Source organism: Aspergillus campestris (assembly GCF_002847485.1).
Source record: "Aspergillus campestris IBT 28561 chromosome Unknown P168scaffold_16, whole genome shotgun sequence".
Classification (NCBI taxonomy): Eukaryota; Fungi; Ascomycota; class Eurotiomycetes; order Eurotiales; family Aspergillaceae; genus Aspergillus; species Aspergillus campestris.
Genome location: NW_020194351.1, coordinates 324,694 through 344,737, shown reverse-complemented (window position 1 = coordinate 344,737; position 20,044 = coordinate 324,694). Strand labels below are relative to the sequence as shown.

The following is a 20,044-nucleotide window of genomic DNA, read 5'->3' as shown; positions in this document are numbered from 1 at the left end:
TATAATTATGATAGACCGTCCAAATTGATACTTTTTATATAGATTCCACTTATGCCATTGTTGAGACCATAGGGAGCGCCCTAAAAGCTGCGGCTTAGCTGCGCATAGCAGGTTTTACATAGGGGTGTCTGCAGATGTCAAGCAAGGAAGCTTGACATACATAATTGGCCCTTTTAGTCTAGTGGCATGGTTGGCATGGTATGCCATTTACTTGTCAACGTTAAATATTGATGAGGTTACATATATAGATTTTTCTGGGGACAATATTATTACTTTGTCATTTATTATTTCCTCGCAGGGCGGAAGGCTTTATATGACGACCCCCATAACATTACCTGTAGTTACTATTTTCGAATCCTTGCTATCACAGCCCCACAGATCATAATATCTCCTAAACCCTTGCCTGGGGGTAATTCTGACCCTTGTAAGGGGGGAATCACAAAAAGAGAAGAAAAAAAGTAAGATGAAAAGAAAAAAAAACAATCAAAATTCATGAAAGAGAAGGGAGAAAAAATAGCATGGACTTAGCAAGCTAGCGAGAATTCTAGGAAGCTATCATTTTTTCTAATATCACAGCTATGAGGACACGTGTAATATACTCCAGGTATTGATCCAATACATTGACTATCAGCCAAAGTGGACAATAACGAGCATTCAAGTTTACAGATGCTCTTTATCTGAGTGAACTAATAGATTCGGTTTCTTGTTCTACAGTTGTGTTTATAGATGTAGTCTGGCTTATGAAGATCATTGAAAGTATGACCAATTAGGGTGATGCATCGAAGCCCAGTACCGATCATAGGATAATTTTCTATACCATACATGAACCTATTTCTATACCGTACATGAGACCCATTTTACATGTATTCATTTTTCGCCCTTCATGAAGAATCCGAGACAGCAGCCGTGCTATACTGAGAGAATTTGCTCTTCTCACGCAGCTGTCTCCCATAACAATGAAAGACTGGTGGCACCAGACAGATGAAGGTAGAAAAGATGGCCAGAACAGAGACAGCCTTGTTAGCACCCAGGTCGTCAAACATCCTCGGGGCAAAGAGCGGGAAAAAGGCACCGAATGTCACGCGGAGAAATGACAAGGCGGCATTCGCGCTGGCCGCATGGTTCAAGTAAACGTCTGTCACATATGACGATAACACGGTAGAGAACTCGTTCAACCCGAATCCGACAAGGCATAATGCAAAGCTGGAAACCGCCCAGTGGACGGCCGGCACATCAGGTGGTATAGTCCACGCGAAAATCCACAGCCCGATAGCGAGTCCGGGTGCTGCGAACCACATCCCAAAAAGCTTGTGCTCAGGCGGCAGATTGTGCGTGCGTTTCTCAGCAATTGCCGTAGTCCGGTGGTCATAACAGCGGATAAGCAGATTCCCGACAAGTGCTATTACGATTGTTAGGAGAGGGAGGCTAGAACTTTGCTCAGAAAAGCCCATTTTACGATAAATGTCCGGCACCGTGTCCACGAAAAGATAGAACAATCCATTCGCGACTCCGCTGATGACACTCAGCGTGAACATAACCGGCTCTGAGAATAGTAGCTGGGCCGGTCGAAAAAGTGAGATCCTCGCAAAGGTTTTCAGATCCGGCACATGGTCAGGAATGAAAGGCTTGAAGTCCTGCCCTGTCTTCCTCTGAAGTCTCTCAGCGTGCTGACGGAGGAGGAGAGATGGCCGAGATTCTCTGATACATAGCATCATGACCGCGAGGAGTGCTGTTACCATGGCGGCTATGTAGAAAACCCATTCCCTGCAGCTAGTTATTAGCGGAGATCTCGCTGGTATCTTTCATGATCTGATATATGCACGTACCAACCGTACTCTGCTGCAACATATGCGCTATATACCGGTCCTAAACCAAGACCAGTACCCGTAGCGACAATGTACAGAAACACCATCCAAACGCGCGTTCGCGCCTTGAACATATCGGCAATACTCCCAGTGATGACCACGCTGGGGATGGCCGAAAGGACGCCCGTCATAAAGCGAGCTATACCGCTGGCGACGTGCGAATTCCCTACCCCAACGATAACACAGAAGACAGCATAGAGCAGAGAGCTAGCTATGTATAGCTTTTTTCTGCCAAACGCTTCGGAGTACGGCGGGAACACAATAATGCCAACACCTTGACCTAGCTGGTATCTAGAATACTCAATGAGTCGCCGAGGACGAGGTAGAGAATGTTTGTTTAATACTAACGATGACATATAAGCAAAGATCAACACCGTCATGCTTAGATCAGTTCCATGTTGGGAAGCTCTTGCAGCAGTAGCCTGTAGAAAGTCAATAGAAGTCGAGAATGACGTCCAGGTCACTTACTCCTGACGTGCTGATAGCCGTTCTATTTCGCGTTAACACCACATGTTAGACAATATTGTTATAAGAGAGACAAAGTGCACGCACGTGAAGGCCTCCAGAAGGAGGATCAATGTCATATCGTAACATTTGCGCGCGCCACTCCAATGCCACGGATGAAGCGCACTGCCGCTGGCCCATTGCACATGTTGTCCATCTTCTGTCTTTTCCAAGCCGAATTCGGCTAAGTTGACGGATACGGTCGGGGAGGGGGTGTGTTCCATAACTCAGTATATACTTTACAACATGGAAGGAGCCCGGAATTGAGTAGTCTGGTAGAAAATCTCCCTGGGCTTTTCAATGAGACAATCTCCGTAATGGACACTCAATTTATCCATTCAAGTTAGAAATTAATCATCAATTAAGCATAAACAACCCCTGAAAGCAACCTAGATTTCGTAAGGAATGAGCAAGGGGGTGACATTGTTTTCAAGGGTTTGATAACTTCAACAATGGCGAATGCAAACCACATCTGACGTTAGACACCACTAATGAAGGCTCTATACATAAAAGTAGATATGATAATGACATGTTCGAAGCGACATTCCGCGACGTTGCTAGGCACTTTAGAATCTATATCGAGTAAGTTCGCAAACTCATCCGTTGAATTTTGTGGGGGGATTACCCAAGAGATTGGACTCACTTCGTACCTCTTGTGTTCGTTCTGTTTATAGAAATATAGAGTCTAGCCATTGACTTTACTATTATGGCCCGAGAATATGCGTAGAAGATACTTGGCACCAGAAGAATTTCTCCTGAAGATCCCTAAGTAATCTCAAGTGCTTCAAACACCCCCAAGCAACTGAAAGTTGGTTAGCCCCAGTCATGACGAGGCATTGATAGGGTAAGGCTGGCTGGCTGATATTTCCTATCCAATTCACCTCCTCGCGTCCGTACACCAGCCATCTGGGTTGCTGAGATGATCCGCCACTGTCTGGCCGCGTCAGCTTGACTCACGCCCTCTTTTGCTAGCTGCAGCCGGTTACTATGGGCCTATGTAGCTCGGACTCCGCTGTATGAAATCAAGGCTTATTTATCGTCAAGAATATGGGTGGCTCCATGATCTGCGCCACCGCAGATCGCTAGACCTGCTTGGTATGCTTGATATGATGAAGTACGCCAAAATTTGGTCCCTAGTAAGGATCAATCACGCGAACTACCTGATCACCATTAGCTTGCACCCCAATGATGCCCTGTGTAGAATATAAAGACCTGTCATCTGGATTGTTACTACTAAATACTAGGTGGCCGTTAAGATATCACATCTTCTTAGACTTTCTGAACCAACAATAGTGGGACTCTACCTATCTTAGCGGCGTTTATTGTCCACCCGGTGATTTTCTAGAAAGCGCGAACCAGGGTTCTATTGTTTCCAGAGTCTATAGTTAGTGGGCATCCATCGTCCTGACTGAACCTGTCTACACATTCGGAGCTGCCCCTGTTTACGACTTATACAGTCCCTTGAGCCAAGCCGCGTAATTGTTGTTTTTAAGGGGCCTAACCATTGACTAAGGAATTCAATAGATATATACAAACACATTCAAGCTACACATACTATCAGATTGATCTATATTATGATATAGTTGTGATGGTATCATCAAGGTTCATGATAAATAAGTTATCTGAGCCCAAAGCAACATATTGCATGTCGTTACTCCGTAGAACAAACGTATTGAACCGCTTATATAGAACCATACAATACCATATTAGAAGACTATCATACAAGAAATAAATTCTATGTCAGTGTATCTGTGGACTGATTTACAAGGCATATTTGATAAAATATAAGTTGCATACAGCAGATTAAAACCAGGCAGCAGGTATTCCAGCAACCTCAAAACCCCGAAAAAAGGTGCTTTAAAAGAAGAATACCAAAATCAAAGTTCAGATAGTCTGAATAGTTTTCAAGGGGTGCTATGCTTTTACGTTGAATGAGGTGACGTGTTGGATGTCATTTCGTGATTTGAGCGCTTGGAGAGATTTGAGACAGGCTGAAAAGCTATTACACAGTCTTGCGTAAGGATTATAAATGTGCTGTGATCTACATACAAACTTTGAATCACCCCCTTGATTTTGACATATTGAATACTTAGATCTGTAACACTCCATTACCCAGTGCGGCTGTTGGAACTTGCCCCCATGCTACCCAATCTTCCTATCATTACTCGTACTCAGATGTTATGCTTAACCATACTTGGGCATATTAGTATGTCTCAGCCACTGCGCCACAATATCGGGCTGCATTTTGGTGGAGCTTAATATGACTGATGACTATCCCAACATTATGTGACTACGGTTGAATTAGTCACTGCCTTGTTCTACACATAGGCTGCAGCTGTGGCTTGACTTGACAAGATCTACCAAGAAGTCAAAAATGACCAGTAAAATCACATGGAAAGCGTCGGGGTGGGCTTAGTGATATGTCAAGAATGGCTAAGAGGAGTCAAAACAGGATGGGCCCAATATGGTCCTTGCCCTGAAACAAAGGTACATAACGGAGCCTACTGCAGGCGACTATAATTAGCCCTAAACCACTCCGTACAAAATAGTTGCGGGCTATGCATCATGGGAAGGCGTTATTAGTCTGAATATAGTCAATGCAGTTGTGCTCTACATATCACTATTGTACCTTGGACTAATTCATCTCTTAAATCTAGTCTCTTTATTTTTTTTCAGAACTACTCCGTATACTGCAGTTAGATTGTTGGAATATCAGTTATAATATACCTGACCAAAATGCTGATTTGATATCTTGGTGCAGTGGCCGAGATAAATCACTAGTTTCCTGTCGGATAGAATATTATGTAGGAAATATTTGAAAATGGAGAAAATCAAACTATTACCAGATGGACACACTGTTTTGAAGAATTGCGATTGCAAAGATTTAATATACTCTAGATTTTGGGGTTTAAACTTCTAGGAGAGTATTGCTTTACATCAGATCACTCCGTACGTCCTTATCATATACACAATAAAAACAATAACATATCTTTGTACACGACAGATACGTACTTAACTAACCTTTTTTTCTGGAACTAACCTAGTTCAATTGGCTGATGTATTATAATGATAGTAAGCCTGAAAGCCACAGCAATGAAGTCTCATATTCGGTGGTCGGAACATAGTTACAAAACTCCAACCTATATTATCTCAATTCGTCGCAACGGCCTAAAGCGTAGCCAACTTCAGGCTATATTGATCTAGTTGGGCATGTGATTTAAGTACTGCTGAGCAGATAGAAAGCTTTGTCCTTCACAGCCTGTAAGCATAAGCGAACAAACTACGTATATGAAAAAACCAGCGAAGTGGCTACGAACTGGCTAAGGAGAGGCTCAGTCACCTCCACTTCACCAAAAGGAGTCATTGCTAGGTCAATGATTAACATAACTTCATTAATGCAGTGCGCAACACCGGCCAAACATCAGAGCTCGCTGTACATGGCCGCCAGAGAATCAATGATTTCCTCCCGTCTTGCCGGGTCTATATCCGGGAAGGTATCCATGACATCTTCGTTCTGTTTCAAGAACGCCGCGAGGTCATCCGTCCCGTCACCAATAGATCTACGACCCATGCCTTCCTTCAAGCTTTCTACCAAATCACCGTTCCCGTGCAATAGCTCCCGTAAGCTGTTCTTCAGGATATCGCCGATAGCGACTTCGACGGGTAGGGTGAGCTCGCGAAGCACTTTCGTGTAGTAGGGGACCTCGGTGCCGTCCCATACGATAGATGTAGCGGCTGCGCCCAGAGACAGTTTTCCCTCCTTCAGGTGAGAGACCTGAGATTTGATGACGTCACCGAGGTTGGTTATGACCTTCTTTAGATCGAGGACTCCGTTCATAGGGAAGGTGTTGTCCCCCGGCTTGAGCGTGACGTCTGTAAGGCTGGCGTTCCCGACTAGGAGATCCCCGCTCTTGATATTCATGTGGAGGGTTCCCACTTCGAGTTCGAGTACCGATGGGTTGGGCAGCGTGATGTTTCCGACGAGGTTGGTGCCGTCTTCTTTTGGAGGGAGGAGCAATGTGGCGTCGGATATGGTGAGACCCTTGAATTTGTTCAAACCTGTGAGAATAGTCAGATGGGCGAACGCAGGCGTCGATAGCTTGGGGCAAGGTGGAGTTACCAGGAGTCACGATGGCCTTGTTCATGATGACATTCGACTTCAGCACCCCTAGATAGGCCGTCGTCGGGGCATAGAGCGACAACGACGTCTCCTCCTTGAACACGACCTGCCGGACAAATTCGATCCACGCCGTCGTATCTTGGATGGGTGTGAAACGGTCGCTGACTCCGAGCGTGTAGTTCCCCTTGATTGTCTGTCCCGGTAGATCAAGAGCGGCGTACGGCCTATCGTGGCCAAGATCCGGTTGGAAGAGGTCGAACGTCACTGCCTCGATGCGCACGGGCACGGCCACCTTCAAGTCTATGCTGGCTTTCATGGTCAATTGCACCGAATCTGGCTTTGGCTGTAGCACTGCTCCGTTCACGAGGAGTAGAGTCGATTTGTTAACAACCATCTGTGCGATCGCAGGGATAGCGATGAGAAAGCTACGGTGGTCAGTTCAGTCTAGTAGATTAATGCTGTGTCAAGAGATCACCCACAAAATTGGCAGGAAAATGGCCAAAAATATGATATTCCCCACGAGATAGATAAACCAAAACCGCTTCCAGTGATGGCGAAGCTTCTCGCCTCTCGTGGACACCTTGGACAGTGTCAACCCACCCGCAGACTCCAATTTCTCCAATTCCCGGGCATCATTCTCATCCAAGGCCACCGGCCCTCGATGGGTACCCAGTATGTATTTCCCCGGCGTATCCGACATTTTCTGCGGGACGGATGGTCGAATATTGACAGAAATGGAACAATTGACAGGAAATCGCTTCTTAAGTGGATTCGCGTCCCATATTGAGTGACATCGAACCCCTTAGTGCCATGAGGAGCACCGTCCACCACACCCCCACGGGGTAAACGACGATCAGCCCCAGAGATGAGGGGACCAAACTCAAAATAGGCCCTCAACCCTGTTCCAAGATCCGACCCGCCCCTTTTCGGCCCAAAATATGCATTCACCTTGATACCGCTCGTTTATAATGCCTGTGATTTGACCTCGCGGCGTTGTCGTAGTCTCTTTTGGACTGAGAGCCTCGGGACCCTGTCTTACGGTCACATACTGTCTACCCGGCATTTAGGCGTGATCGTCGAAGGATGTGCCGTCATAGACAGCCTGCTTTAGCGAATACTGCCAAGCGAGGGGTATGCCGCGATATGCGGTGTATACGGCTTCTCCATGATATTCCTTAATACTTCGGTGGCTGTCTCTACCAGCCATATGGTCGACAAAACAAAAGGCGCTCTACTGTAACCTTATCTAGAGCATGTATACAGGTCCATCAACCGATTTCAATATCATGGGAAGAAAAACCAAGCTATATCGATGTACTGAATAGCCCTTGAGGAAACAAAGACAGAGCTCTGTTCACGTGGACTCCTCCCATCGCTATTCGCTATCCAAAAACAGTCAACTTTGCGAACAAGATAAGCCCAACACCAACCAGAAAGCCAGCGGCACAGCTTCCAAGTTCTACAGTTGGGAACTATTGGGCACGGGGGCAATCCCGTCCGGGGTATATGCGGGGTTCGGCTGATTATCAGCGCCCCGTGTCCACAATCCGCTCGCCAACTCATGCGGGGAAACACGACTTGGCCAATTAGATTGGAAAGGTTGTAATGTGGGGAGCTGAAACCTCCAACCCCATATGGTACATAGGTATTGTTACTATTGTAAAGTCATCCCTAAAAGCGTAGAGTATACTGTACCTCAAGTACAGGGCGGGGCGAGCTTGGTCCATGGGATGCTATATTACCGGACGAGTTCTGTTTAGTACTGCAGGGGAGATTGTCAATATCTGCTAATTGTAGATCGTAGATATTGGTCCAATGGACATGACTCGATCCGGCATGGCATATTACAAAGAGAGTCAAAAGAGTAAAAGCCATCGGCATATCAAACCCGTCATATTCTCCATGGTCACACACAAGACTTCACATGTCCGATAAGCTCCACCATTCTCTTAACCGATCCCAGCGAGTTAATTCAATTATATTAATTATATCATAGGAAAGATCTTACATGGCCTGCGCTTGTCGCACTGGTCTCTGATTTGTCTAGGTTAAGGTTATGCTCTTGACAACGTGCGGGGGGCTGCAGTAGCCTGACCACAAAGAGACACAAGGCAAGCCACACTCGTCAGACTTGGCGGTGTTGAGACCGAGGTCGTTCATGTGGCGACAGATCACAGGTTTCGAGGGCTCGATGGTGAGATCGTTGATATGTCGTGTTATTTTACCGAAAATCCCGTTGCAGATAGGCTAATATTTCGAGTCGTTGTAGAACATTGTATGATAATTGGATTCCCTCAACGTCCGAGCACGTTACGCGATGCCAGTTGACTGATATAGAGTATATATACAATATTCGCATTAAGATCGGTTTCGGGTGTATGTGTCTGCATGAGGTGGTTCTTGTAACCACAACTATACTAATAATTCTCGAGGTCATTCACATGGTCTGGTGAATTTGATAGATATGCATGGGAGAGCTTATGTGAGCGTAGAAGCAACTGAATTTCTCTTCTATCCAACTCAGAGTAGATTATGTTTGTGTCTTAGAAGGACCTCCAATATGCATGCATAATATGTAAGCGCATACCGGCCAGATCTGACGATGAAGATCTCGACGAGATACAAGTAAACAATAGATTATGATGCACCTAGCCAGACAATCTCAAACTAGAGGCTAATGTGCGAATGTGCACAACTGGGATTAGCATTATTGGTGGATATTGTTAGACCCGTACATTGGATGATGTAAGGTGAGAGTGATTCGAGATTTAGTAGTGAATCACTTAAAATATGTACTCATTTCAAGACAAGAAATTGTCTCTCTCATGTCTAGGATAAATAAGGAGGGACGAATACTGGCACTGACTCAATTATTATAAGACTAGGCACCAGCTTTTTGTTTCTCTGACTTGATGTAGGAAGATTGAACTGTTGGCTTCAATAGGAATTATTTAACCGGGTCTATTGGCTCGTCATATGATACTGATACAAGTTTGACCTGGTGAAAACTCTAGAAACGCACAGATCCAAGTCTACAGTCCCAATAGGATGGAAATATCAGGCCTGTAAGAAGTTACAACATCTTGATTTGGTCTATGGACCGCGATCTTCTATCCAGTAGCAATCAAACATGCCCGACCAAAGCTGACAGCTCCTTGATATTTCTTCAAATCCAACCCCGACACTCATAGCCAGAAATAACCAGTATCTGGGCAAAAATTCCCTAACAGCCATTTTCAATCCATCGTAGAATGTGTCTCCACAAGAATGTCCCTCCACTAGATGTCCTCTCAAGGTCCACCCACGAGTCATACTCATTCAACACCAACATCAATATTCTGAATCTTCTCCTTAAGCCGCTCAATCCGCGCAGCCAGCTCACTCTCACCCGCACACTCTCCCCCCGCAATAATAGTAGCCGCAATAACAGACCTACCCAACCCACACGCCTCACCCAGCTCAGCCTTACCGGGGACGAAAACGCAAGCGATCTTCTTCATCTGGCAGAGCATAGGAAGATGCATGACGATTGCGATAGGGAAGGTATCAGCCGCTACGATCACAATCTGGGACAAGTTGCGCTCGACGGACTTGGTTGCTGGATTGTAATATTAATGTATTGTATTCGGTTAAAGGAGGGTGTAGGTAGTGGAGGGATGGCGTACTTTCGTTGACGCCTTTCTTGGCCTGCTGCGCTTGGATGGCTTGCTGGAGCACGTCGAGGATCTCCTCTGTGAGTGAGGGGTCCGCTGTGGGCGAGACTAGGGAATTACTCAATATGGTGAGCGAATATGGAGGGATGACTCACGGGTGGGAAGGGAAGCTGGATCCATGATCGTGGTGATGGATGGATGGATGGTGGCTGTCCTGTATGGGTTCACTGCGGGAAGGGCTCCTCTGAGTAGAGATTCACTGCCACCGGCGCTCGCCTGTAGAGGTTATCCTGGGGGTTGACTTCAGAGGATAGATGGAGAGATAGATGGGAACGTGTGTAAGGGTGTCAGCGAAAGTGAGAGCTGGACAGCATCAAACAACTTCCTTATGTAGGTATGGTCGGGCCGAGATGATTCCGGATTTGTCGAGTCAGGAAGCAGGCCGGACGTGTCTTTTGAGTGAATGAATTTGTTAAGGATGAAAGAAACCTGGACCGGTGTCTGGACTGTTGTCTTGTTATGCTGCATCCTGTATGGCTCCTGATGCATATCTCTCCGTTTAACTACTTCCCGGTATACATCATGCTTCGGGACGATCTCCCAGTAGGAGCACCGTCCATTAGGAAAACATTTATCAAACCTGCTATAGAACACATGGAGAAGTGATCTCTGGATGCCAGGGTAGAATTAATAGGCAAAGAAGACCCAGGTAGGCCATGCTCCCTCTTCTCAAACACCCGGGTTACTAAACTTAGACCTGTCTGACAAAAGAAAGCACTACAGGTTACACCATGTGCATGGTTTATGCAGGTACTATCATTGACGACTCGATACTCCAATGAGGGATGAAAAAAGAATGATTTAGTATTGACGATGTATCGCTTCAAGAGCTCGATATTCCTACCTAAGATTCTAGCAATAAGCAGCGAATTTGGATACCAAGTCAAGCGGCTCGGAGCACGTGTGTATTTGCATATATGCCCACATAGCCGGTCCCCATAGTCCGCCACCGAATTGCCGTGAATTATCTCCCTTGTTTCACTCCACCAATTCAGTGACAAGTGTTCATTGAAGATCGCAACACGTTCAGCTAGAGGCCTTCGAGCCGGAAGGAAGACTGTAAATCTTCTTGATATCGCGCAGGGTCGCCTCGAAATCGACATGAAGGTCCTTCAGCAGACCAACCTTCAGGTCAAAGACCCACCCGTGAACAATCGGATACTCATTCTCCTGATAACTCTGCTGAACAGCGGCCGTCTTGATGATATTCCGGCAGGACTCAATCACGTTCAGCTCCACCAGCCGGTTGAACCTCGCCGTGTCATCCGTGATCTGGTCGAGCTCCTGCTCGTGCAGACGGTACACGTCGCGGATGTTCCGGAGCCACGGGTTGAGGATGCCCAAGTCGGTGGGTGTCAGCGCGGCTTGAACCCCTCCGCAGTTGTAGTGGCCGCAGACGACGATGTGCTTGACGCGCAGGTGGCGCACGGCGTAGTTGATGACGGACATGACGTTGAGGTCGACCGTCGGGACGAGGTTGGCGATGTTGCGGTGGACGAAGACTTCGCCGGCGTCGAGGCCCATGATCTCGTTGGCGGGGACTCGGCTATCGCTGCAGCCGATGTATCTGCGTCTGTTAGTCTCGCGCCTCGACGGTTACCTGGGTTGAGCGTCTGGGAGTCAATACAGGTAATCAGGCTGCTGGCCCTCAGCGAGCTTGTCGAAGAAGGCCGGATCGGACTGCGTCTTCGTGGCGACCCATTTCCGGTTGTTCTCGAAGATCCGCTCGTGCGATTGCTGCAGGTACCGACGGACGGTCTGCTGGTCGGGGGACTGGGCCATGTCGTGGAAGGGGTTGGAACAGCAAGCTAGTCCGCGTTTTGAGATTCGAGGAGCAGGGACACCCTGGATGCGTCTAAGGAGAGTAGTACGGAGGTTGGGATGTTTGAAGAGGGGCAGCATTATGATAGCACCATCACTGGGCGGCTTCAGGCATCCCCCACCTGTCCGGTTGAGCACGCTGCAGTGATTTTAGCGTGGGATGTCCGGATCATGGGTAAATCCGGCCCGATATCGGCAAGTTTTATCATAGCCGCGGATAACGACAGATCATCAACTGTCTTGCCCTGTTGAACGGACGTGAGAAGACATCGAGAGAATAGCCATCATATCAGAGAGAATCCATTGGATATGGCTTCAAAATAAAAAGACGCTTCATGTGATGTTGGTTAGTGGTTAGTGTCTAGTCAGGTGACTGTTAGCTACAAACATGCCAAGAAACGAGGGCACCCGTCATCATATAACCGATGGAACACAGGTAAGCATCGAGAACCACGTGTAGGGAGCCAGAAGTCTGGCTGGGGAAAGTCTTTTCTTTTATAACTGTGACTGCTCGAAAGTGCTATGAGTAAGCTAAAACACTAGTTGGATTCCAGAGAGGAGTCAAGTCGGGATCTGGGTGGTAGCGGGGGCTGTTCCCAATACGTCTCCACATTTGCTCCCATACGCCGGCGTAAACAATTGAAATACGGTCATTTCAGACCCTTTGTATACGACGTTACCCCTGATATTTACTTTCTCCATTTCATCAGCTCTAGAACTCCTAATATAGAACAGACTTCTATGGACGGAATAGACAGTTCTACTCATGATTAGATACAGTGATGGTACACAGCAGCTAGAAACAAAACAAAGAAATCGGCAAGAAATCTATACCCAAATCACACTAACACCCTACCATGAACACCCACGTTAGTGACGCGATACCCTCTCCGGGAGGCACTGTCATAGACAACACCATGGACCTTCAAGCCGCGTTGGTCGATAGCGTCCACAACTTCCGGAATTTGGCCCACGGAGCGAATCTGCTCAACTACATTCCACTCGACCAGCCGGCGATCCTGCTCCTCCTCTGTTAAGCCTTGAAGGCTAGAGCTGTGCGCTGTTCGCAGGCCGTCAATTATGCTAAATATAGTTAGTAAGTACATCGCAAGACAGGATAAGACGTCAATGTCACCTTGTCCAGGGGTCTTTTAAACCGGGATTTTGTGCCGTCTTCACGATACCGCATCCGTAATGTCCGCAGATGACGATATGTGTGATCTAAAGATATTCAGCGCGTGTTCTTAAGGGTTTATAAGACCCAGAAAAGAATATTCGAGCATGCGTACACTGAGAGAACTGACTGCATAATGAACAGCTGTTGTGCAAGACAGATCATCTATCAATATGTTTCCTAGGTTCCTATGTTGGAATACATCATCCGGCGACACATCCAGCAGCGCAAGTTCTTCACAACTACTATCTGAGCAGCCGACCCAAAGGATTGGCTCCCTGGGTGGTGATAGCTTGGGTATGAAATCAGAATGCAGAGGCTCAAGACCGTATCGTCGGGAATGGTTGTCGTCCATGTCGCATGGAGGTCAACTTGTTCGGATAGATCCGGGAGGTAAGAATGTTGGAGTACCAGGTAACCTTGGAGAGTCGCAGCTTTCTGGCCGAAAACGGCGTCTTAAACTAGGAGAGGAAGAGCTCTCTCCTATAACGCGTAATTACGTCCCACTGCTTACTGAGACCAGAGAGGCATGACTCTGTTGCAGAGAATTACATAACTGGAATTTGAGCGTAGCAGAGCACGGCCCGATATACTGCTTCTTCATGAATACATGCGTTATTTCGACTATAGCGACAACACTGATACATCTCACCTGTATAGAATATTATTGATCCCCTCAAATTGAATAAATTACCGCAAGACAAGCAGATGGGTAGAAATTGAGCTGAATAGTACATTTTAGAGAATACAGCAGCAATGACCTGCGTCAATCCACTAGCTGGGTAAGCCGCATCCGACGTAAAGCATGACCCACTCTGAGAACCGGCCGAAAGTCGGAGCCGACACTAGACTACGCCTGGCGGTGCCAATTTCCAACCTCACTGGTTCTTCTCTCCACCTTTTCATCTAGACAACAGACGGTTGGCCTAGCGGTATTGCAGATTCACGCTTGTATTGCGTATACATTTACTGGTATGATATATGACTGCGTCATTGGTGTGGTCGTTGCCCTTGACAAGGATTGTATAAATGGTTTGGTCATGATAGATCTTTACCTTACTTCGCTGCACTGGCTTCTAGTTGAATAATCTTAGCTTTTAAAAATATAGGTTGATACAATGATCATAATGGGATTGCTAAGGTACCCTTCTCGCTAGGAGACATATAGCCCCGATGTATTCATTTAACTATTTTCTAAGTCCTTACTTTAGAATTTTTCCGACTAATTCTCCAATTCGTCTATCCAGCAGGCGACCGGTACAGCCGAGGAAGTTCAAATACCCCAAAACCGCTGTTGAATAGCAAATGAAAAACGGCACCCCACTCAGACAAGGTTAACCGCATCGCGACCCACAATATCGGGGAAGGCGAGCTCCACTCGTCGGATCCGACGCGGCCGAGAAAGCACCGGATATGGATATACAGCAGATATGTACATATGCATTGGTATATGTCTAATATTGTCTATTCACATGAGCTGTTTGCCACTAGGTTGGGTTGAAACACTACATCATTGATTAAGAAGCATTCGCAGTAGTCATGATGAGGGACTTACCATAAGCCATCGGAACTTGCCCCTTATCCCTCGGCCGGCTGATGATGTCGGACTGTTTGTGTGATGAAAGAGTTGTAGTGCGATTATTGCCTTCAATGGAGGATACGATGGGTGAACAATATGGAATGAATTGATATGCGCTAATCTGTGTTCTATCTCTATCGAATACCGGCCGAAAAGACTGAAACTGTAACTGAACTCGCTAGTTGTGGCGGATTATATGGGTATGAAGCGTAATAAGGGAGGCGTTTTCAAAAGTGCTCGAATGGCTGATTAGGGTCGCGAGTTTGCGGCAGTTGCTGGAGACCTTTCACTCGAGGGGAGCGGCATGTTGTTGATCTTTTGCAGAAGTTGACGGTGTTCTTTCTTTAGCTCTTCGAAGCTGTCGTCGAGTTGTTTGTGCCAGGGGTATAGGACGAAGACTTGAAAGCAGAGGGCGGATGAAGCTACCGCGAAATTGGTCAAGGAGACGCTGCGTGTGAAGATCATTTTGCTGGTCCTGTGATGGTATTAGCTAGGACATGACTATGTGTTTGCGGTTCTCTTACTCTGGGTAGAATGGATGATGAGAGGTGAATTAGAGAATTTTAATAGGATAGTTTGTAGTAGGAGAATTCAAACCAAAAACAGTGGGTGTATGATATATGTACATGTGAATTAGAAAGATAAGGCAAGTGACTAACTATTTATACCTACCATACATTCACTGCAGAGACCCACATATCAAGAAGGAGCTGACTAGTCTATGGCGACACCCCATGTGTCTTATAATAGTTAGCCGAAATTTAGTCCCTTCCGGTTTCCAGTTCTGTCTTGTGGATCCGACCCACGTTTTCGATTATATCATAAGGTACAACCATTCATCGAGTAGAAGGTTTCTGGCGGCTACCAATCTGATAGACATTGAAAGATGGAGTCATCATTTGCTGTCTGTTATAGAATTATTATGAGAACCAGTGGCTCCATACTATATTCCTTATCCATACACAGCAACGGCAATTGACTCCGTTCAAAGAGCTATTACGGGGATAAATCAATGACCGGAGTAGTTCTTGTCAAGCCTCAATGTATACCAGTTCGGTAACCAACTTGAAGCTTGTGCTGTTGAGAGCAGCAAATTATGACTCATTTGTACCGTTCATAAAGTTTGTATAATTAATAATACGCATAATCACTAGATCAAGTGAGAACTCGAATTAATTCCATTGAATTAGTTTGTGATCTTGAAGACAATCAACCCACAAGTAGGGGATGGACGAGGCGCGAATAGTTGCGAGAGCGTCACGGATAGTGAGGGATAGAGGCATATCGGAAGAAGCCGATGCCTGTGATTTTCATCTCAAATTACCGATCCACATATATCATTGATCATCTCCCCATCCGAGCCTTGTCCCATGTAGTTCCATTGACAATAATCCACTGTTGCTCCGGTGCAAGTGGACCATCGCCAGAAACACGAAGAAGGGCATGTGCTAGTACAGTGCCTGCAAGAAAGTCCGGTAAGGGGCTATCGAGAAGACATCATCTCCGATCTTGGTTTCTGCCGCTCGAGAATATCTAGTAAATTTGGAAGAAAGTTGTGTTGGCATGGTCGTATTTTCGAAGGGTTCGTCGGTGAACTCCACACCGTCGTCAAGCTTGATTATATGCGCAATCTCTGTATCAATCATGGATGTCGTCGATCTTGTTGCCCACGTGATTTGCATGATAGGCTTGTCATCGTGGATTTCACCAGCGGTAAATGTCATGAACTCGACTCCAGATTCGTCGTTGACGAGACCAGAAGGAGGGATGACAGAGCTAAGAATGGCTCCAAGTCGCATAGTTCCGTATTGGAAGTCGTAACATGGGCTACGGCTCGGCTCGGCTCGGCTGTCTCCATGCGGAGCGCACAAAGTGATCTAGGTCGACGCATTTCTTTCTCGAAGAGATGGGAACAGTTGCATCGAGCAACGGATCGAGGAAGCCCGTTACTATCGGTTTCGAAAAACTTTGAAGGTGCTTTGTGTTGGTGAAAGTTTAATAACAATTTGATGGGATACTGGCATATCGGCTGGGGCGTTTCTGTGACCCCGTTGGAGCTTATTTTGGGGCGAGTGTGGAGCCGTGGAAAAAGAGACACTGGGTAAGGGGCAGATGGAGAAGAGATGGAATGAAGGATAAGGACAGATGGGGAAAAGATTTTGTAGAGAGTGACTAAGTTCGTGGAGTAGGTGACAGCACTACGTAACTGAGACTTAGAAGGACAGGTTTAGGCAACTTGGAGGGCGTAAAGACTTTCAATATGCATTTCAAATGTTCAAGAATTCTACCCATAACACTATGACTGGAGAAAAAACTGTAGTGTGAATGGCTGATGTCGATGTACCCACTGTGGACAGGGACATTGCCTGGCTAACGATCCAAAATATAACTCCTATTGAGAATCATCGATGCAGTAATGCTGTAGAGAAATATCCACTAGACGCCTTCTTGGGAAAGAAAGTCTATCTCAGACCTACCGGATGGTTTGTTTCCACAGCCCTACGGCTCTGTAATCAACACATCCTGTTGGCGTATCGAAGGTTCCCCCGGCACCGTAGCTCTTGCCGTCCTTTTCCTTGCCTGCAAGCAACTTGTTAGCCTTCATCCAAAGGAAAGACGGATAGAGTGCTGGGCTCCAGATAAGAAAGTAAGCAAAGAAAGAGAGGGAACACGTACAGTTTCCGACAATCTTCATGAATTTCTCCACGCATTCCTCCTTGGACGGTTTGTATTCCTTGGGACCAAGACATCCACCCTGGCTATCACCCATATTGATAGAAAGGTTGATCTTGCTGTTGAGACTCGGCAATAAGGTCGTCAATTCCTTCACCTCCTTGCCGACCTTTCGACTGACGCCCTGGCCGCAAAAGTTCTCGGCGGCCTTTTTGTACTCGGATAGTTCTAATTGCACGTTGTCTGACAGGTCGGGACCGGCGTTCTCACACCACAAGTGATCATTGACTCGAATGGCGGACTCGTACTTGATGCCGTCGTGGACAATGCTGCCGCCCTTCTTCCATTCCTTTCCCTTGCGGCAGTCGTCAAGGGTCTTTTTCAAGTAGGTTTTGCATTTTCTGCGGGGCTGGCGGTTAGTCCAGATTGACTTTCGAACGCTCAGGTCGGGACTTACTCTTTATCAGGGAGCTTGGCGTCGCTCTTTTCCTTCTTGATGTTCAATTCTACCAAAGGGCCATAACTCTGTGCGTGAAGGAGGTACGGCCAATCGTCTTTCCTCTTGAGGCGACTCTCCACCTCCTCGCATAGATTGTAGATGTGATCCATGAACTCGCTGTTTTTAATGGCTCGGCGATCCTCCGAGTTGCATTTCACTTTGTCTTCTTCCTGGTCATCTGAATCCAGCTTACAGGTGCCCTCTTGGACCTCCAGCGCGATTTTCTCCAGGGATATGTCTGGGTTCTCGGTCCGCGCCTGCCGCTCCGCAACCATGAGGACGATAAGATTGGAGATGAAGGTGTTCAGAACGGGCGTAGGGTGAAAGACCTTCAATATTTCAACGGGTAGCCCCCTCTTATCAATGTCACTGAAGTTCCCTTCTTCGGGCTTATAATCGTCCAGATCATCGCTTGTCTTGATGCCTCGCTTCTTCCGCATCCCGAGCGCCCATTTCTTCAGGTCATCGATCGCAAATCGCATCTGGAACCACATTTGATTCCAGGCGTCGTCTTTGAAGTCAATCCACGGGCTCCGTTCTGTGACTCCCTCGTCGCAGAAACGCTGGAGCCAACCATCCGTGTACTTGTCGTAGTTCACAAACTTGCCTCCAGCCTCGTCAACCCAGCCAGTCAGCTTCTCGTTCAACGCGTTAACGATCTTATTGGTGCGCTCGCGCAGCTTCTGGTCTAGCCTGGTGCCCTTAAAATCGGGGACCAATGTCCAATCCACGTTGTTGCACTGCGTGGTGTCGGCGTTGAAGAATTTGCCATAGCCCGTGTAGTACATCTGGCCGTCGCGGGACAGGTGCTTCTTGCTTTCTTTTAAGAGGGCTTTGATGTTTTTTTCGAATTCTTTGCTTTCAAGCACCTTTTCGGCCTGCTTCAATGGCTTCTCGCAATCCTTCCAGAACATCGCACGATAAATGCAGGATTGGACGATTTCACTGAAGCCCAGGTCGTTGCCTGTTATATATTGTTAACTGGGAACTATCAAGCCAAGGGCATGGTGCAATTGAACATGCATGCATACCTCCTGCAGAAATGGTGATCAGATCATATTCGCCGTCTAGCTTCTTCGCCTGTTCGAGAATCTGCGGAGACTCGTCCCCCGAACAAGACAAATACGTAAATTCGTGGCCGTCGGAGCCTCCGAGTCGCCCGTCCTGATTGAGTAAACTCGGATAAGACTGATCGTAGCGGTAGCATTCTCCGGAACCAGCCTCAGAGCGCTGTTTTCCGGCGCCGATTCCCGCCGAGTACGAGTCACCGATGGCCGCGAGTCGCTTGATCTGGGGATAGTAGTCCTTGACCTCCAAGCGCGGAACAAGGGGGCTGGAATACGCCGCTGGTAGCAATGCCAGGAGCAAAGTAGAGAGAGTGGCGGACACAGAAGGCATGGCTGCGTTTGAATGGAGGGGGAAGAGTGGAATGGTCTGTCTTTCTACATATCTAGATGCACCTGGTTCCGTCGACTGGTCTTATACCCAAGACCGGTCTGCGCAGAGCGGCATCATTCCATGATACACCCCTTGTCAGTCTGCCTTGTAAACGGGGCTTTGAACTCAAAGTCTCAATTTCACCCGGTAAGGCCACCCGATAAGGCCACCCGGTACGGCCACCCATCTTGATGAGTCTAGTGTCTGGATTTCCCGATTGGGAATAGGTCTTGCCGGATTGTGCGCCAAGCCCGGGTGAGGGACGAGGCCAAGAGATCAGACAGTGGGGGCTGCTCATGGAGGATAGTCGTATAAATAGATTTTCGCTGCTAGGGCTGGCTCCTTGCGGGACTTGGCACCTGTCAACGTGGTTATTTCCCCTCTCTGAAGGACCTAATCGTCTCTTGGCCCGGGCTGTGCTGCAGCATCTGAGGTCTCGATGTTTGGCCTTCTTGGATATGAGGTTGATGTTGCATTGTGTTGATAGAGACACCAAGGAGGCTGTATATCAGCAAGGCAGATTTGAAGCACAAAAATAGATCTGGATGGCTTGTGTCAGAATGCATGGAGAGAAAAAAAAGCCGCATCGACTTCTATCGTCGGTGCTTTAAAAGACGCTGCGAAGCCTGCCCTTACACTGAGTCTAACAGCATCTCTCA

The 20,044-nt window shown here is 47.1% G+C and overlaps 8 protein-coding genes across 8 annotated transcripts; all 8 read right to left on the bottom strand.

Moving 5' to 3' along the window:
• Nucleotides 1-881: 881 nt before the first annotated feature.
• P168DRAFT_244681 (MFS multidrug transporter) lies at nt 882-2,593 on the bottom strand (the record flags this gene model as incomplete). The annotated part of the gene is made up of 5 exons (XM_024833939.1): nt 882-1,764; nt 1,827-2,156; nt 2,214-2,287; nt 2,334-2,355; nt 2,418-2,593. 5 exons carry the CDS (start codon nt 2,591-2,593, stop codon nt 882-884), a joined length of 1,485 nt encoding a protein of 494 aa, XP_024688715.1.
• Nucleotides 2,594-5,790: 3,197 nt separating this feature from the next.
• Nucleotides 5,791-7,189, bottom strand: P168DRAFT_285630 (DUF3712 domain-containing protein; the record flags this gene model as incomplete). Its single annotated transcript, XM_024836223.1, has 3 exons — nt 5,791-6,428; nt 6,490-6,914; nt 6,969-7,189. The coding sequence occupies 3 exons, from the start codon at nt 7,187-7,189 to the stop codon at nt 5,791-5,793; spliced, it is 1,284 nt and encodes a 427-aa protein (XP_024688714.1).
• A 1,486-nt stretch (nt 7,190-8,675) lies between these two features.
• On the bottom strand, nt 8,676-9,074 carry P168DRAFT_79756 (uncharacterized protein). Its single transcript, XM_024842152.1, has one exon. It carries the CDS (start codon nt 8,924-8,926, stop codon nt 8,711-8,713), a length of 216 nt encoding a protein of 71 aa, XP_024688713.1. The 5' UTR covers nt 8,927-9,074; the 3' UTR covers nt 8,676-8,710.
• A 497-nt stretch (nt 9,075-9,571) lies between these two features.
• Nucleotides 9,572-10,389, bottom strand: P168DRAFT_260726 (L30e-like protein). The gene is made up of 3 exons (XM_024834674.1): nt 10,298-10,389; nt 10,155-10,250; nt 9,572-10,087 (listed from the first exon to the last, which is right to left on the bottom strand). Exons 1-3 carry the CDS (start codon nt 10,320-10,322, stop codon nt 9,804-9,806), a joined length of 405 nt encoding a protein of 134 aa, XP_024688712.1. The 5' UTR covers nt 10,323-10,389; the 3' UTR covers nt 9,572-9,803.
• Nucleotides 10,390-11,228: 839 nt separating this feature from the next.
• Nucleotides 11,229-11,984, bottom strand: P168DRAFT_276543 (carbonic anhydrase; the record flags this gene model as incomplete). Its single annotated transcript, XM_024835570.1, has 2 exons — nt 11,229-11,769; nt 11,830-11,984. The coding sequence occupies 2 exons, from the start codon at nt 11,982-11,984 to the stop codon at nt 11,229-11,231; spliced, it is 696 nt and encodes a 231-aa protein (XP_024688711.1).
• Nucleotides 11,985-12,749: 765 nt separating this feature from the next.
• Nucleotides 12,750-13,658, bottom strand: P168DRAFT_293720 (putative carbonate dehydratase). Its single transcript, XM_024837863.1, has 3 exons — nt 13,313-13,658; nt 13,159-13,244; nt 12,750-13,106 (listed from the first exon to the last, which is right to left on the bottom strand). Exons 1-3 carry the CDS (start codon nt 13,550-13,552, stop codon nt 12,863-12,865), a joined length of 570 nt encoding a protein of 189 aa, XP_024688710.1. The 5' UTR covers nt 13,553-13,658; the 3' UTR covers nt 12,750-12,862.
• Nucleotides 13,659-14,890: 1,232 nt separating this feature from the next.
• P168DRAFT_79691 (uncharacterized protein) lies at nt 14,891-15,392 on the bottom strand. Its single transcript, XM_024842151.1, has 2 exons — nt 15,301-15,392; nt 14,891-15,251 (listed from the first exon to the last, which is right to left on the bottom strand). Exon 2 carries the CDS (start codon nt 15,239-15,241, stop codon nt 15,026-15,028), a length of 216 nt encoding a protein of 71 aa, XP_024688709.1. The 5' UTR covers nt 15,242-15,251; nt 15,301-15,392; the 3' UTR covers nt 14,891-15,025.
• A 1,634-nt stretch (nt 15,393-17,026) lies between these two features.
• Nucleotides 17,027-19,677, bottom strand: P168DRAFT_79651 (SGNH/GDSL hydrolase family protein). Its single transcript, XM_024842150.1, has 4 exons — nt 18,980-19,677; nt 17,907-18,912; nt 17,453-17,850; nt 17,027-17,356 (listed from the first exon to the last, which is right to left on the bottom strand). The coding sequence occupies exons 1-4, from the start codon at nt 19,344-19,346 to the stop codon at nt 17,250-17,252; spliced, it is 1,878 nt and encodes a 625-aa protein (XP_024688708.1). The 5' UTR covers nt 19,347-19,677; the 3' UTR covers nt 17,027-17,249.
• Nucleotides 19,678-20,044: the final 367 nt, after the last annotated feature.